The sequence below is a fragment of the Sceloporus occidentalis genome, unplaced genomic scaffold (assembly GCF_023333645.1).
Source record: "Sceloporus occidentalis isolate IW3139 unplaced genomic scaffold, rSceOcc1.0.p SCAF_14, whole genome shotgun sequence".
In the NCBI taxonomy this organism is placed as follows: Eukaryota; Metazoa; Chordata; class Lepidosauria; order Squamata; family Phrynosomatidae; genus Sceloporus; species Sceloporus occidentalis.
Window position 1 is genome coordinate 5,269,432 of NW_028316994.1, and position 16,596 is coordinate 5,286,027.

At 42.6% G+C, this 16,596-nt stretch overlaps 1 protein-coding gene across 1 annotated transcript in view; it reads right to left on the reverse strand.

Annotated features, from left to right (window-relative positions):
- Positions 1-4,633: 4,633 nt before the first annotated feature.
- PTPRH (protein tyrosine phosphatase receptor type H) overlaps positions 4,634-16,596 on the reverse strand; it is a 28,501-nt gene continuing 16,538 nt past the window's right edge. The window contains exons 12-18 of the mRNA XM_089480940.1: positions 15,488-15,578; positions 14,210-14,286; positions 13,053-13,187; positions 11,676-11,798; positions 11,146-11,306; positions 9,633-9,768; positions 4,634-6,144 (exon numbers count right to left, since the gene is read on the reverse strand). Coding sequence (XP_089337066.1) covers positions 6,007-6,144; positions 9,633-9,768; positions 11,146-11,306; positions 11,676-11,798; positions 13,053-13,187; positions 14,210-14,286; positions 15,488-15,578 — 861 coding nt within the window. The 3' untranslated portion in view covers positions 4,634-6,006. The remainder of the gene's footprint in view (positions 6,145-9,632; positions 9,769-11,145; positions 11,307-11,675; positions 11,799-13,052; positions 13,188-14,209; positions 14,287-15,487; positions 15,579-16,596) is intronic.

Genomic DNA, 16,596 nt, shown 5'->3' on the forward strand with positions numbered 1-16,596 from the left:
TGATGAATGGCAAGAATATGTCTCAGAAGCACTGATCCTGCTCTATTATCATAGGTTTGCAGCTTGGGCAGGGCATACTCCTGGATACAATCCCGAACCTGGAGGCCTATGATTTGGTGATAGCCAAAAGTGCATTTGTATAGCTGAAGCTAGTGTGCCAGCTATGCCCATTCATAAAGATGTCAGATTTATCCACAGTGACATGTGGCTTGGTTACGTCCTGTTTGGATTACTGTAATCCGTTTTGTATGGGGCTTCCTTTGAAAAGCTCAGAAATTTCAGCTGACCTGAAGAGCTGCAGCCAGATTAACTGGAACTGGATACAGGGAACATACAAATCCCTTGTTGCAACAGGTTCTTTGGCTGCTGGTCCATTTCCAATCACAATTCAAAGTGCTAGTTATAACCAATAAAGCCCTCTATGGCTTGGGACCAGGCTATCTGAAAGACTGTATCTTCCTCTATGAACCTGCCCCAACTCTTAAGACCTTTGGGGGAGTTTTTTCTTCTTTTCTCAGTCCCACCACCTTCCAGGCATATTTGGAGGGAACAAGAGAGAAGGCATTCTTGGTGGTTGCTCCCAAGCATTGGATCTCCTTCCCTAAGGAGGCTGGCATAGCTCTCTTGTGGCTGTCCTTCCATTAACAAGTGAAAACTTTTTTTATTCCAATACGTTTTTCAGAACTGGAATGAGGTTTTTAATAGTGTGTTTTGTCATTTTTTAAAAATCTCTTTTTAAAAATAAATATTTCAAGTGTCTATAATTCTATAGATCATTTAACTGCATTTAAAAAAAACATTTGTTGTTGTGTGCCTTCAAGTCATTTCCAACTTATGGCGACCCTAAGGCAAACCTATCATAGGGTTTTCTTGGCAAGTTTCTTCAGAGGGCATTGCCATTGCTATCCTCTGAAGATGGGAGAATGTGACTTGCCCGAGATCACCCAATGGATTTCTTGGCTGAGCCAGGATTCGAACCCTGGCTTCCCAGTGTCCAGTCCAACACTCAAATCATTACACCATGCCAACCCTATCAATGCATGTGCTTTTATTGATGGATTTGTATTTGTTATCTGCAAAATAACAGATCCCATTATCGCGTGTTGCCAGCAGTGTTCTGGGAGTTGCAGTCTAAAAAATCCAGTATCTCCAAGTGTTGCTCTTAGAACAACCTTGCCTGCTCTTTCCTTCCTCACCTGTCAGAAGTGACAGTCAGATTTGATTGTTTGCAAAGAATCATGACCTGGCGGAAGAGGAAAGGGGGGCGAGGAGGAAGGATCTGAGAGGATCACCATGGCAACTTTATGGAGCTGACACTTAGGTTGCCTGAGCAACCAAAACACTCCTCTGTCATTTCCACACTGAAAAAGAGGAATATGATTCCATCAAGTAGCCCTTGGGCCTGTCTATTTTTGTAGTGCCCAAGTGCCGTACAGTTTGGCTGGCTGTGGGGCTGGAATATTGTGCCTTTAGGGACTCTCCAGTTATCCCCAGTTCCACCTCTTCTCTCTCTTTCGTCCCTCTCTCTGTCTCTCTCTCTCTCTGTATGTACAACGATAAATAGCGGCATGTAGGAGGGGGACTGTTTGGAGAAAAGCAGCAGACAAGCTGTCTGGATAGATCAAGCACCTGGGTTTGTTAACAGCAGGGGGAACCATGTTTTTAGCTGTTTCTTGTGGAGCCTGATAAAAGTAATTTACACCCCAGCCATGAGCGACTCAGATGTGTTTTGATTACATTCTGTGTTCTTAATCCTCATAAAGGTGCTTTTTTCCCCTCCCCAGTAAGGACAGAAATATTTCCTTGGTCAGACTGGCTTTTCCCAACCCATCACACTGCAGCCGGTTGGACTATAAACCTCATCATCCCTGGACAGCAATCCCTTCTGTTTTGGGGCGATGGGAGCTATACTTCACATCTAGAGGGTGTGAAGTTGGGAAGGCTTGTTAGATGAATCAACATTAGTTTTTCCAAACTACAAAATGGCTGAATAATCTAAAGATAGCTGCTTTATTTAGACAGTATTTTAAAAACATATTTGAGACCTGCATCTTTAAAAATGGCCTTACATCTGTTTTGCAATGTTTGTATTCACGTTGTGGCTTCCATGACATTATGATCTATGGGGTTTGTTGTGCAGTAGTAAGCAGTGGAGTGACTGATGGATCATGGCCTGATGTGGCACTGATGTGGATTGGCACACTCCCTCAGTGAGCATCTGGACACTGGCTAGGAAATATCAGAGCACAACAGAAGCACCCAATATGCATCAGAAATGCCCAATGCACATCACAGCACTCTTGCTTGCACCCAAATGTGCATCTTTGCCCATCACCATATATAGATGCGAGAGCTGGACAGTGAAAAAAGCAGATAAGAAAAAAATCAGTTCATTTGAGATGTGCTGCTGGAAGAGTGCTGAGGATACTGTGGACAACGAAAAAGACAAGCAAATGGGTCCTTGAACTGATCAAGCCTGAACTCTCCTTGGAAATCATGATCAAATTGAGATTGATGTACTTTGAGAAGAGAATTGAGAAGACTCACTAGAAAAGACATTAATGCTAGAAAAGTAAGAAGAGAGGAAGACCACATGCCAGATGGATAGCCTCAGTCACGGAGGTCACAGTACTGAATTTGCAGGACCTGAGCAGAGTAGTGGAAGATACAGGGTCTTGGAAATGTCTCATCCATAGGGTCACCATGAGTTGAGGTTGACTCAAGGGCAGTTAACAACAATAACAAAACAGGTGGTTGTTGCATTTCTGCAATGTAGCTGCAAGTGTGTAAAGTTAGGACATACATACTGTGATGTAGGATTCTTGGTCATCATTTATTTTAAAGATAAAACTTAAGATGGAAGGCACCTCATTAGAACACACATGGTTTCTCCTCTCTCACATCCCAGAGGTAATGCTTCTTCTGAGTTGTGGCTTGGATCCTCTTAAAACAAGAGAAATTGCCTCAAAGCCTCCCCCTGAAGTACCATTTTATTCACATGCAGATGTATGTGGATTTGTTAGATCTACATAAATTTGCATGCAAATTAGTTAACCTATTAATTGCTTGCCCCACACTTGCATGATTTATCAGCTAAGGGATTGTCCAGGTGTAGCGTTGGATGGTATTGTCCCCATAGGAATTCTGCTCTCCCCAATGAAATTTCCTTCAGTCTTCAAATCTCAAGCACTGTAGTTGAGCCTTCAGAAATACAGTTTAGGCATCAAGAGAAAAGGATATGGTAGAATCTTGCAAAAACCTGAACACTAGCATTCTACAACATTGTATGTGTACAAGGAAGTCTTTGCATGCATGTATACTTTGTATGCTTTGGTGCAACTACAACTGTGTGTGAATATTTGTTCTCAACCTTTGACACATGCTGACACCATCGAGGTGTTTGTAGAGGTGTTTCTTCATCAGAAAAAAACAAACTTGGGAATCTTGGCCTTTGAAAGTAACATATTTAAATGAATTTCAAGTGGATAAATTCTCTGCAAGTATGCAAAGAAATCACAGCTCATTAGTTCTAATCATAATAGAACTTGCACATTTACATCCTAGTCACTGTAGACTTGCACGTTTGCCTCTTAGTCATTGGAATTTAATCTATACAACTATTTTTCACATGGAAAATATTCTATTTTAAATGGATTTGTTTTTTCCCCCCGGAAACTTCACACCATGCTTGCCAGTAAATGCACTGACTGAGGATTATTTTTGTCACTTCCTATGAAAATTTGTTTTCCATAGAAATCTTGTTTTAGTGACTGACACTTCTGCCGCTCTCAATTTTTGTCTCTCTTCTGCATGGAAAATTGTCTCATCACACCTCTGCTGAAGTCCTATACTCACTTACCTGAGGGGAAGCTCATTGTTGTTGTTATTATTATTATGCTTTATTTATATAGCGCTGAAGATTGAAATCAGTAGGACTAACTTCTCTGCAGTGGCATACCTAGCAGATTTGACAGACAGTGTGGATCGTTTTTAATACCCCCCAACAAAAGAGATCTCTTGTCTCTTTGGGGTACAGAGAGCCTTGAAGAGATGGACTATCATCAACGGTAGTGTTGGCAGTGATAACTCAGCCTCTTTGCTGTCTCCCCATCTTCTGCTTACCTTTCCTCTTCACCCAGCAGCCTCTTTTGGGTCTTGAAGTGCTTCTAGCCAGGGAGGAAAGTTAGACAGAGGAAGGGAAGGAGTTCATGGCTGTCTAGGCTCAGTGGTGAAGAAGGAGACGCTCACCTTACTCACTGATAACTGCAAGCGTCACCTTTTCCCACCTACTGAGTTGCACCTCACCCCATGCTTTCCACATTTTTGAAGCAGCTGTGCCACTCCAATTAGGATGTCACCTGGTGCACTCTGCACTCCCTGCACCTCCTAATGATACCCCAGCTTCTGAGTAAACAATCACAGATAGAAGCCCTAATTTTTCTAAAAACCAAGTTTCAGGAGGAGTTGCTTTCCTTCGCTCACATGCTACCTTACCATCTGTGCCTGATAAAGAAATCTGTAAGCTTTGAAAGCTAGCATGATACATTTTGCACATTTGGGTCGGCCCAATAAAGGTTCCACTACAAGATGGATTTCAGATTTTTATTTTTGCTTTAGAACAGCAACTCTAATGTCTGTGGCATAGCTGCTTTTGGGAATGAACTCACTCTCTCTCTCTTTTTCTCTCTCTCTCTCTCTCACACACACACACATTTATAATAATAGCAGATTGCCTGGGCAAGGTATGATCCTGGGGATACAATAGGATGAGGACGATGAGGAAACAAGGAGGAAACATAAGTCAAGAACACTTTGGGGTGACTATTTTATCTGAGTTGCATTTTTATGCTACATTTGCACCAAAACCTTCAATATGCTCTGTCCCTGAAAACAATGCAAACCAGTTGATGAACTCCATGTAGTGCTCTGAGTGGTGTCATAATTTTGTCATAACCCACAAAAAATAATGGAGGCTTCCAAATTACTATTATAAGGGAAGGAAGGATTACAACTCCCTGATTATATATGACCTCTCTTCAAAATGGGAGAAAAGTTTAGATACCCTTTTTCTACATGTTTTTCTTTATTTGTTCTGTTTATACCCTTCCCTTTCCTCCAGGGATCACTGGGCAGTGTACAGACTCACCTCTATCTATATTATCCTCACAACATCCCTGTGAGGCAGGTTAGACTAAGACTGAGTGACTGACCTGAGGTGGTCCAATGAGCTTCATTGCTGAGTAAACCTATGAAACCTATTCCTTCCCTATTGCAGAACTTGGAATGGTTATTTTGTTGAATAAATATGCCTAGAATCCTTCAGCCAACATGGCCAATGGTATGTTAGTTGGGGTGGACTTTCATCCAAAATAGTCAATTTTTTGTTGTTACCTTGAAGGTAACAGAGTTTTGTTGGCAAGATTTATTCAGAGGGGGTTGGCCATTGTCTTCCTCCAAGGCAAAGCATGACTTGTCCAGTATCACCCAATGGGACTCCATGGCTGATTCACTGGCCTCCCACAGTCCTTAGTCCAACACCCAAATCACAAGATTTAGGGGTCATCACAGAAGGCCAAAAGATTAGGGTTTGGGGGCTACACACACAGCCTGCACACATTTTCTTCTATTCCCCACCACAAAGAGTTTTGGAATATGGGTTTGGGATGTGGTTTTGGAGGAACAGCTATCTGAAGAGCTTCCTGACGCATGAACATTGGTGAAGATATGTTGTTTGTTTTGAAGCAACCATTTAAACAATTCCTTTTGGAACTCTCCATTTCCAAGAGAGAAGCTGGGGTTGAACTGGGATGAGCACATCCTCAAACCTCTGTGTGGGGCATGGAACTGGGACAGAATCATAATGGAACTCATGTCTCCCCTAGACACTGCTCCCCCATTCCACCCCATGTTCCCAGGAAAGTGCACCTCAAAGTTTGAGTGTTATGGTACAGGGACACCTGGGACATGGACCTCCTCAGCTCTTGGCAAAGCCAGGACTGAAATCCTTCACACGCGAGATACTTCATACTCCTGCAGAGCTAAGGTGTTTTCATAGACAGCAGTATACTCCATCTCCTCTGTGCCATTCTTAACAGCAGGTTTGATTCCTTCCAGGAGGCACTGGTGCAAGAAGATGTATTGGGACTGTGGAGACAGAGAGGCAGCCTTTATGTGGAGCTGTGACATGGAGAGAGGCACACAACACCTTGAGTTGCCTCGTCCCATCTCAAATGTCTCATTTGGGGGTTTATCAGAAAGATTACAGCACCATGGATGAAGTACAAAATGTATGAAAGCACGGATAAAAAAATGGTGGAATGTGTAGATGGATAACATCTGAAACAGCCCTTTTTCAGATGTTATCCAGCTACATATCCCATCATCTCTGACTCCTGACCCTGATGGGTCTTATGGGAGTTGGAATCCAACAACATCTGGAGGGGCACAAGCCTCTGAGAGGCAAATCTTTTATAGCTTTGCATGAGTCAATAGCAGGAGCCAATTCTAATCAGAGCTCAGAAAGGTTAACTACAACACGCAACACACACACCCCTCTGCAGGGGATTCTGGAGGCCATCGTGCAAAATAATGACTTCCAATACATGAGTTAATCTCCATGTGAGATCAACTCACAGTAAGAGTTTAAGAGAACACATTGCCACATGATGCAGCCAAGACCACTAGTTTTGATGGCCTATAAAGCAATTATGGATGGGATTAAACATGCTGTGCTTCTCATGGGGTAAGTCTATCAATAGCTGCTAGCAATTATGGCATAATTCTATTTCTTTAGAGGAATATTAAGGGGTTTTTACTTTGGTTGTTTTGCTGTTATGTGCCTTCAGGTCATTTCTGACTAATGGCAACCCTAAGGTGACAGCATCATGGGTTTTTCTTGACAGAACTTGTTCCGGAGGGTGGGGTTGCCCTGGCCTTCCTCTGAGGCTGAGAGAGTGTGACTTGCCTAAGGTCACCCAGTAGGTTTTCATGCCTGAGTGGGGATTCAAATCTTGGTTTCCCTGTGTCCTAGTCCAACACTCAAACCACTTCACCATACTTACTCTAGGCTTTACTAAAATCCCCAAGGGAGCAAACTTAGTAAACTGTTTTGTATTTCTGTATTTTTATTATAGAATCATAGAATCATAGAATCGTAGAGTTGGAAGAGACCACTAGGGCCATCCAGTCCAACCCCCTGCCATGCAGGAAATCCAAATCAAAGCATCCCTGACAGATGGCCATCCAGCCTCTGTTTAAAGACCTCCAAGGAAGGAGACTCTAACAACTTCCGAGGAAGTGCATTCCACTGCCGAACAGCCCTTACTGTCAGGAAGTTCCTCCTAATGTTCAGGTGGAATCTCTTTTCCTGTAGCTTGCATCCATTGTTCCGGGTCCTGTTCTCTGGAGCAGCAGAAAACAAGCTTGCTCCCTCCTCAATATGACATCCTTTCAAATATTTAAACAGGGCTATCATATCACCTCTTAACCTTCTTTTCTCCAGGCTAAACATCCCCAGCTCCCTCAGTCGTTCCTCATAGGGCATGGTCTCCAGACCCTTCACCATTTTTGTCGCCCTCCTTTGGACACACTCCAGTTTCTCAATGTCCTTTCTGAATTGTGGTGCCCAGAACTGGACACAATATTCTAGGTGGGGCCTGACCAAAGCAGAATACAGTGGCACTATTACTTCTCTTGATCTAGACACTATACTTCTATTGATGCAGCCTATAATAGCATTGGCCTTTTTAGCTGCTGCATCACACTGTTCACTCATGTTCAACTTGTGGTCTACTTGGACTCCTAGATCCCTTTCACACGTAGTTTCATTCAGCCAGGTGTCACCCATCCTATATCTGTGCATTTTATTTTTCCGCCCTAAGTGCAATACCTTACATTTCTCTGTGTTGAATTTCATTTTGTTAGCTTTGGCCCAGCTTTCTAGTCTATTCAGGTCATTTTGAATCTTGATCCTGTCCTCTGGGGTATTAGCTATTCCCCCTAATTTGGTGTCATCTGCAAATTTGATAAGTATGCTCCCAATTCTGTCATCCAGGTCATTGATAAAGATGTTGAATAGCACTGGGCCCAGGACAGAGCCCTGTGGGACCCCACTGGTCACTTCTCTCCAGGATGAAAAGGAGCCATTGTTGAGCACCCTTTGGGTTCGGCCGGTCAACCAATTACAGATCCATTTAACAGTTACTTTGTCTATCCCACATTTTACAAGCTTGTTTGCAAGTATGTCATGGGAAACCTTGTCAAAGGCCTTAGTGAAATCAAGATATACTATATCCACAGCATTCCCTTCATCTACCAAGCTGGTAATTTTGTCAAAGAAAGAGATTAGATTTGTCTGGCATGACTTGTTTCTCTGAAACCCATGTTGACTTTTTGTGATTATGGCATTGCCTTCTAGATGTTCACAGACTCTCTGTTTAATGATCTGCTCCAGAATCTTTCCTAGAACTGATGTCAGACTAACTGGACGATAATTGTTGGGATCCTCTTTTTTCCCCTTTTTGAAGATGGGGACAACGTTTGCCCTCCTCCAGTCTGCTGGGATCTCTCCTGTTCTCCAGGAGTTTTCAAATATGATTGCCAATGGCTCCGATATTACTTTTGCCAGTTCTTTTAATACCCTTGGATGGAGTTCATCTGGTCCCGGAGACTTAAATTCATTTAGATTAACAAGGTGTTCCTCTACTATCTCTTTACTTATTCTGTGCTGAAATTCCCCTGTTCTGTCCTCTGCTCCATTATCCTCAGGTTGAGCACCCTTTGCCTTTTCTGAGAAGACTGAGGCAAAGAAGGTGTTGAGTAATTCTGCCTTTTCTCTGTCTCCTGTTAGCATTTTGCCATCTTCTCCACGCAGTGGCCCTACTGTTTCCTTCTTCTTCCTCTTGCTGCGGACATATCCAAAAAAGCCCTTTTTATTGTTCTTAACCTCTCTAGCAAGCCTGAGTTCATTCTGCGCTTTAGCTTTTCTGACTTTACCCCTACACATGTCTGCTATTTCTTTGAATTCCTTTTTCGTGATTTCCCCCTTTTTCCATTTCTTATACATGTTCCGTTTCAAACTTAGCTCGGTTGAAAGTTCCTTAGTCATCCATCCTGGTTTCTTGAGACACCTCCCATTTTTCTTTCTCACTGGAACTGTTTGAAATTGTGCCTTCAGTATCTCCCTTTTGAGAAAGTCCCATCCGTCCTGAACTCCTTTATCTTTTAGTATTTCTGACCATGGAATCGCCCTCAATTGATTGATTGATTTTAATTCGGAGGCCTCGCATAAACTGAAGCTCTAAATCTGGGCTGTCCAAAGTGCCCCTGGGCCACCTAGGATTCCCCTGACCGGGTCTGCATACCCCCCCTATGTCTCATGTAACCCCTGGAAAATTGGTAGTGCAGGGACAAAACCAATTGTTTCTACTCCTGGAGGCAACCAGGAGCAGCGGAATTTTACCTAAGACAGATGATCTCTCAAAACAAGCCGAATGTAGACATCTAGGAATGTTTGGTTTCTTAATTATTATTTTTAAACCTCTTTTGGATATTTTTGACATTTGCAGGACTGGGATGGGAGCTGTGGGTAAAAATATGCCAAAACAAGTGAGATCTAGGGTCTTGTCCCTCACCTCAGTCTGAATCATGAGTGGACGGTTCATCCTGAGCCTTTGGACAAATGAGAAGACACCCATCTGCCCCTCCTCTTGGGCTTGGCGCAACATCGAATCCAAGGCAATGAACGTCCCTGTCCGGCCCACACCAGCACTGTTGGGCAAAAGGGAAGGGAGCATGATGCTAAGAGACACATATAAGACCTTCCATTCAGCAGAGTTTAGATTAAAGCACAGAAAAACAGAAAGGTATTCTAGCTGGAAGGAACCTCATGGAATCAATAGACATAATCTTGTCTGCAGCCAACAGAAGAAATCTCAACTCAGGTAATGTTGATTTAAAAATGGAGATATAAATGTGTGTGTATCTTCAAGTCCCCAGTTGACTTAAGGTAGCCCCATGAATTTCATAGGCTTCTTTTAGGCAAAGGATACTCAGAAGTGGTTTGCCATTTCCTTCCTCTGAAATATAGTCTACATTGCTGCATATTTCCTAATAGTCCCCCATCCAGGTAATAATCAGGGTAACTCTGCTTAGCTTCCATGACCAGATAAGATCTGGTGCCTTTAGGGTATTTAAGTATACAAATTTGTTGTCATTGTGTGCCTTCATGTCATTTCTCACTTATGACGACCCTAAAGCGTTCCTACCATAGGGTTTTCTTGGCAAAAGCTGTTCAGAGGGAATGTGACTTGCCCAAAGTCACCCACTGGGTTTCCATGGCCAAGCAGGGGTTTGAACCCTGACCTCCCTAAGTCCTAGTTCAATGTTCAAACCACTACACTATGCTGGCTCTCTAGACATATAACTATCTGGTACTAAAATGATTAGGCAAAGAGACCCTGCTTTTATTAATTGGCATATTTCTATCCTACCTCTTAGTCAAATACTCTCATTTGGCTTGGAGCATTTTTAAAAGAATAGGATCATAGCATTTCAATTTTCAAAGGAATATTTAAATCCAAGAGTAAGCCATGTAGGTAAAATAAAAATAGACATACTGGGTTTCAATAGTAAAATCAGTTTCCATTAAAGGTTAGAGAGAATAATAAGGGATCACCTGTAAAAACAGCAGAGGTTGGAAGCATTTCTTTTTCGGACAAAAACAATTCCCAGAATCCCCTGGCCTTTTTTGGACAAAAACAATTCCCAAAATCATTTATCCTGATATTTATCTGTGAAATGTTGCAGGGTATGCATTTTGGGAAAATAATTTAACTCTTCTCATGATTCAATAAGCCATGAGGAAAAACAGCTTACCTGCAGATACTTAGAAAATGCTTAGAAGTAAGAAAATAAAAGTTAAGTTGTATCCACTACCTGAGGGCCTGTGTTCAAGGCAGAAGAAATGGCTAGAAGGGCAGGGCCTGAGCCTGGCAGAACCCCACAAGTGACACTGGGATTTCTGCATGCAAAACATATACTCTACTATTCCTGAGCTCTGGTATCTCCTCAGTCTCAATCCAGAGAAGCCCTGGATTGACTCTACTTTGCTCCAGTGCTCTCCACTCCAATTCCCACTGGTTTTACCTGCAGTGAACCAGAGCTGGCCCACTGCCTTCATGTTCCTCCATATGCCCTCTCACAAGGTCTCGGAAGTGAAGGACAGCATTTGTGGTGTGAGGCACCCCGTGATCTGGCCATGAGGTGTAATGGTAATGCTTGGCGAGACGGACCTCAGATTCATTCATCTGTTGAAAGACACACACACATGTTGAAGGTGACTGCCAGCTAGGATGGTGAATCCATTCTGGAGTTTAGAGCAAATTTTAAAGGAGACGGCAAACATTTCAGATGGATTATGGGGATAGGGTTCAACATTTTGGATAACTCCTTTAAAATCTGGATTGAAAATGGAACAATTTCCATTGCAATGGAAGCCACCAGCCCCAACTGGGGAAAGATGGGATACAAATCTGATGAAGGGAAGGAGGAAGGAATGTAGGAATGGGGGAATGGAAGGAGAGATCTGTCAAAGTTGCTTGAAAGATGTATCTCATGTTAACAGTCAGAGGAGATCATTGGGGGAGCAGAAGGCAAATCAACTGCTACTCACTCACCCGTTTGATGCTGAAGTCCCGGACAGTCCAATCGGGAAGGATGGTTTCTGTAACAACGGAGACACTAATATCTTCATAGGTGCACGGTGTGTAATCCAGAGGCCAATAGCGTTCACATTTCACCTAACCAGAAGAGGAAAGGGGGAAATATTGAGGAAAGGAGAATCAGAAGAGTATTGAGAATAGTGGAATGGATATCACAGGGGCACTGTACAGCCTAAGAAAAATAGTTTTGCGAACTACAATGCCCAGAATCCCCCAGCCAGCATAACTGGAACTATAGTCCAACTACACGTCCCTGGCTGGAGGAGGTAGGAACTGTAGTCCAACAGAACTAAAAGATATCAGGTTGGGAATCACAGAATCATAAAATTGGGAGAGATCACAAGGACCATCCAGTCCTACTCCCTGCCATACACAATCAAAGCATTCCTGACAGAGTGAAGTGAATTCATACTGTTTCCCCAAATCCCTATGTTTTGGGGTACTGAGAGACATTTCACCCCACTAAAAATCACTTGTGACTTTGTAAAAAGCTGCTCTGTAGTGTAGTGGTTAGCACTGGATGAGAAAAAGCTAAGGTTCAAGTCTAGTTGAGTTTTTGTATAAAATCTTTCCAAAAATACACACTAGCTAGAGAGGTTTCATAGATGCTGCTGCTGTAAATGAGCAGGAAAAGTGAGGGATAGTGTTACCACCAAAAAGCTGATAAAATTTGTCTAGAAGGTTCTGAACATTGCATTGCACATGTGCAGACAACCCAATTGTGTGAGACACAGAGATCACAAAGAAGACAGTTGGGGAGAATAAACTAAGGAAGGGGACAGCCATGCACACTGCCTTATGCTCATCAGAAGACCTCCAGCAACATGTATGCTGCTCACTCATGCTTCAAACACCAAAGAGTTTTAAAGAGACAATGGCAAAATGCTTTTTACAATAAATGCTTTTAAATTCCTTTTAAAAAATAAGTCGAATAACAACTAAAATATATTGTTTTGTAGCATCATAGCAGGTAATGTCATTTATTACCACCAGGGTGATGGATAGCTTCCATGTCAGTGGGGCAGTGAATATGTTCCAGGATTTAGTCCAAACTTTAAAAGAGGTATCTCTGAACCTAATTTCTAATTTGAGGATAAGGTTCAGCACTTTGGATAACTTCTTTAAAATCTGGACCAAATCACAGAGTGGATTCACTACTTACACAAACAACCATCTGATGCCACAGATAACTAACAAATAAATTATAGCAACTAATGAATCCATAATAAATATTTGCAACAGCACAAGGTCTCTGCTCCCTTGAATGGGTGATTTCCAAAGAGTTGTTAGTTTTTTCCCTTGATTCCCCAGAGAAAATGGGGCAATCCTCACCCGTCCATTCTCAATGCAGTTGGTGAGCATGATCAAGGTTGTGCTCCGTTGCTCCCATATCATGCGCCAGAAGTCATACAGTGTCTCACGGAGCGGCCCTTGTGCTGCAATGAACTCCTTTTCCCTCTTAAAGCCCTAGAATCGTGGGTAGCAAGGAAAGAGGTATTTGCTTCAGACTGAGATTGGAACATTTGTTTTAAAAGGCTTCACACATTTCAGTATCCTTCAGTGACCTCAAAAATCTAAACTAATAGTTTGTGTGAATGTGGGGTGTGGGGTTTATTTATTTATTTTTTTCACATCACATTTCCAATGCTGCATAGGACTGACAGAGAAAAATGGCATATAATATGCCTGGTTGCAGCCACTGCCTGCTAGTGGCAAATTTTGTGACTGGCTCCTTTAAAAGTTTAAGTTACATTCCCTAATTCAACATACTGCATGGGTGCTTGAATCTCACAGTGTCATTGCTGGCTGGGGATGGTTGGATTTGTAGTACAACAGGCCTGGAAAGTGCCAGGCTGGGAAAGGCTATCCTTAAATCATGACATCTAACTACCTGTGTGGATAAGTTTTGCAAATGATTTGCCACATCGCTTTGCATTTTTCCACGCTCACCTACTTCTCACCAACATGTATGCTGTTCACTCACCTTTCAAACCCTGTAAATTATTTAAGCGAGTATTCATAAATCTGGAGAAATTACTATCAAAATGCTTCTTTAAAAATGATTTTTAAAATAACTAGAATATGCTACTTGTTGCACCAAAATACTGGTTGATTCAAAAAGAATGGTGCAAATGTAAAACTGTTCTTATTTGGTTTTGCACCATTGTTTCTGAATCACCCTGTTAAGTAATACTGTTATCCCCAGTCGTGGCAGGTGGGTCGAAGAAATAAACTCACTACTACCACTTTTCAATTAGATATGCAAAGTCAATGCAGACTTCTTTTCAATGTGGAATTGTTGCATATTAATTGGATTGAAATTCTGAGGAATTAAATGTATTATAAATCTAGGAGTGATTATGTACAGAAAGCTTAGGTCTGTGCCAAGGTATGTCACAGGACTATATCTTGGATGGATCACAAAGGCCCCAAACTCCACCTGAAAATACAGTAAAATTTCACATCGAAATGCAGTCTTTAGGACTCACAGGCATATAGCTAGCATTGATATAATCAGAGTTGGGGTCTCCAGGTTTGGGGATGAGCGGGACTCTGGCATGATCATCTGCAGAGAAGAAACAAAAGGGTAGAACTGGTACTTGGGAAGGATAAATGAATACCACAGCCAATGCCAACATGAACAATCAAAAGTGAAAGGAACAAAACGGGTTTGATGCCATGGACCCTTTCACAATCCCCAATTATAGTACTATGATTCCACTTTAATTGCCATGGTCACATTTCTAGACCTCAGGAAAACAGCCTTCTGGATCACAACTCTTAGCATCCTTGAGCCACAATGGAAGTTCTGGTTAAGGGGCAAAGGACTTCAAAAAGTAAAATTTCCAAGCTTGGAGATGTACTTGGGTTGTCAAGCTAGGATATCTGGGGGAAGGTCTACATTGGCCAGAATATTTCAATCTGCCCCCAGAGTATTCTGGCCCTGAACTCCTCCCAAATTTACCCTTTACCTTCACTCTTTTGCTGTGCGTTTTCAGCTGTTGCAGTAAATGACAGGCAGTTGCCTTCCCATGCGATCCCCATTTGTCATCCGCTACCATTGCTGAGGTCAGAACAAAGGGCCCATCCATGCTATCAATGCTGGGTGCATCCTTCTGACATCGGAGAAACTTGTACTCACACCAGTGGCACCAAGTGGCTCACAGGAACCGCGGGTAAAGGCTGATGCCGCCATCATTGCAAAGAGCCAAAAACCCACAGCAAAAGCAGATAATGGGGAGGAAGCCCTAAATCAGGTGTGAGCAGCGTGAAGACAGTCCACATTCGATTTGGGGTTTTAACCACGCATCACATAAACAGGACGCAGCCAGCCTGGGGGGAATTTGGGGGGATTTGTTCACGTAGAGACAAATTGAGAGAGCCAGCATGGTGTAGCAATTTCAGCGCTGAACTACGACTCTGGAGACCAGGGTTTGAATTTGATTTCAGCCATGGAAATCCACTGGGTGACCTTAGGCAAGTCACACTCTTTCAGCCTCAGGGGAAGGCAATGGCAAACCACTTCTGAGGAAACTACAGGGTCGCCATAAGTCAGAAACACAACAACAACAACTAGGTTTAATAGTCAAGTGATTCTCACACGCCAATGAGAGATCACTCCGGTCTCCTCCTGTTTGAATCTCTGGTTTTTGAGATGATTGCATCAAAAAAAGGCTAACCCCTGCAGCAAGATGCTCAAACGTGAAGCAGGTCCTTTGGGGTTATGCAAGGTAAATGGAGATAATGAGGAAGGGAAGAAAACTCACATGGCAGGACGTTGCTATAGCGATTCTTGGCTTGATTCTCAGGCCGCTCTGCCACACTCTGAGACTGCCCGGTTCCTATGTCCTGCAGCTGCTGTTGTGACAGCAAGGAAAAAGGAAATATTGAATCAGTGCAGGAAGGCACAGAGAGCGACAGGGCAGGGGCAAAGCAAGATGTCCCTCCTGCTTATTCACAAATTAATTTTACATAGGTAGATCTACTAAGGAGTTAGTGGTTTGAGAGTTGGATTACGACTCTGGAGATCAGGATTCAATTCCCTGCTTGGCCACGGAAACCCACTGGGTGACCTTGGGAAAGTCACACTCTCTCAGCCTCAGGGGGAAGGCAATGGCAAGCCTCCTCTGAACAATTCCTTGCCAAGAAAATCCCATTCAAAGATATAGCCATATTAGTCTGTAAAATCTGAATGTAAAGAGATCTTGTAGCATCTTTGAGACTAACTGAAAGAAAGAGGTTGGCAGCATGAACTCTGATAGACTTAAGTAAGTTGACTAAATCCTACAAAACCATCATGCTGCCAACTTCTTTCTTTCAGTTAGCCTCAAAGGTGCTACAAGAAAACCCCATGATAGGTTTGCCATGGGACTGCCATAAGTCAGAAACAACTTGAAGGCACACAATACACACACATACACATACACACAATGATCTACTGCTTTGCCTTGCTTTGCAACTGAATGTCAGTTGTTGATGGGTTATATACAATTAAATGTGTGGGTTTAAAAAAAAATGAAGAAAGAAAGCAAGCACCAAGTGGCTAAGCCAAAATCCCTCAACATGGGAAATACCTTGGATGAATTGGATTAAGTGACAGTGTGTGTGTGTTGTGTGCCTTCAAATCGCTTCTGACTTATGGTGACCCTAAGGTGAAACTATGATGGGGTTTTCTTGGCAAGATCTGTTCAGAGGAGGTTTACCATTTCCTTCCCCTGAGGCTGAGAGCATGTGATTTGCCCAAGGTTACCTAGTAGTTCCTTGTTTTTCTGAAAAGTGTACAGACAAAACAATTCTACACGTTTATTCAGAAGTGCATTTCACTACATTCAGAGGGTCCTGGTGTGCATCTACACTGTAGAAATAATGCAGCATG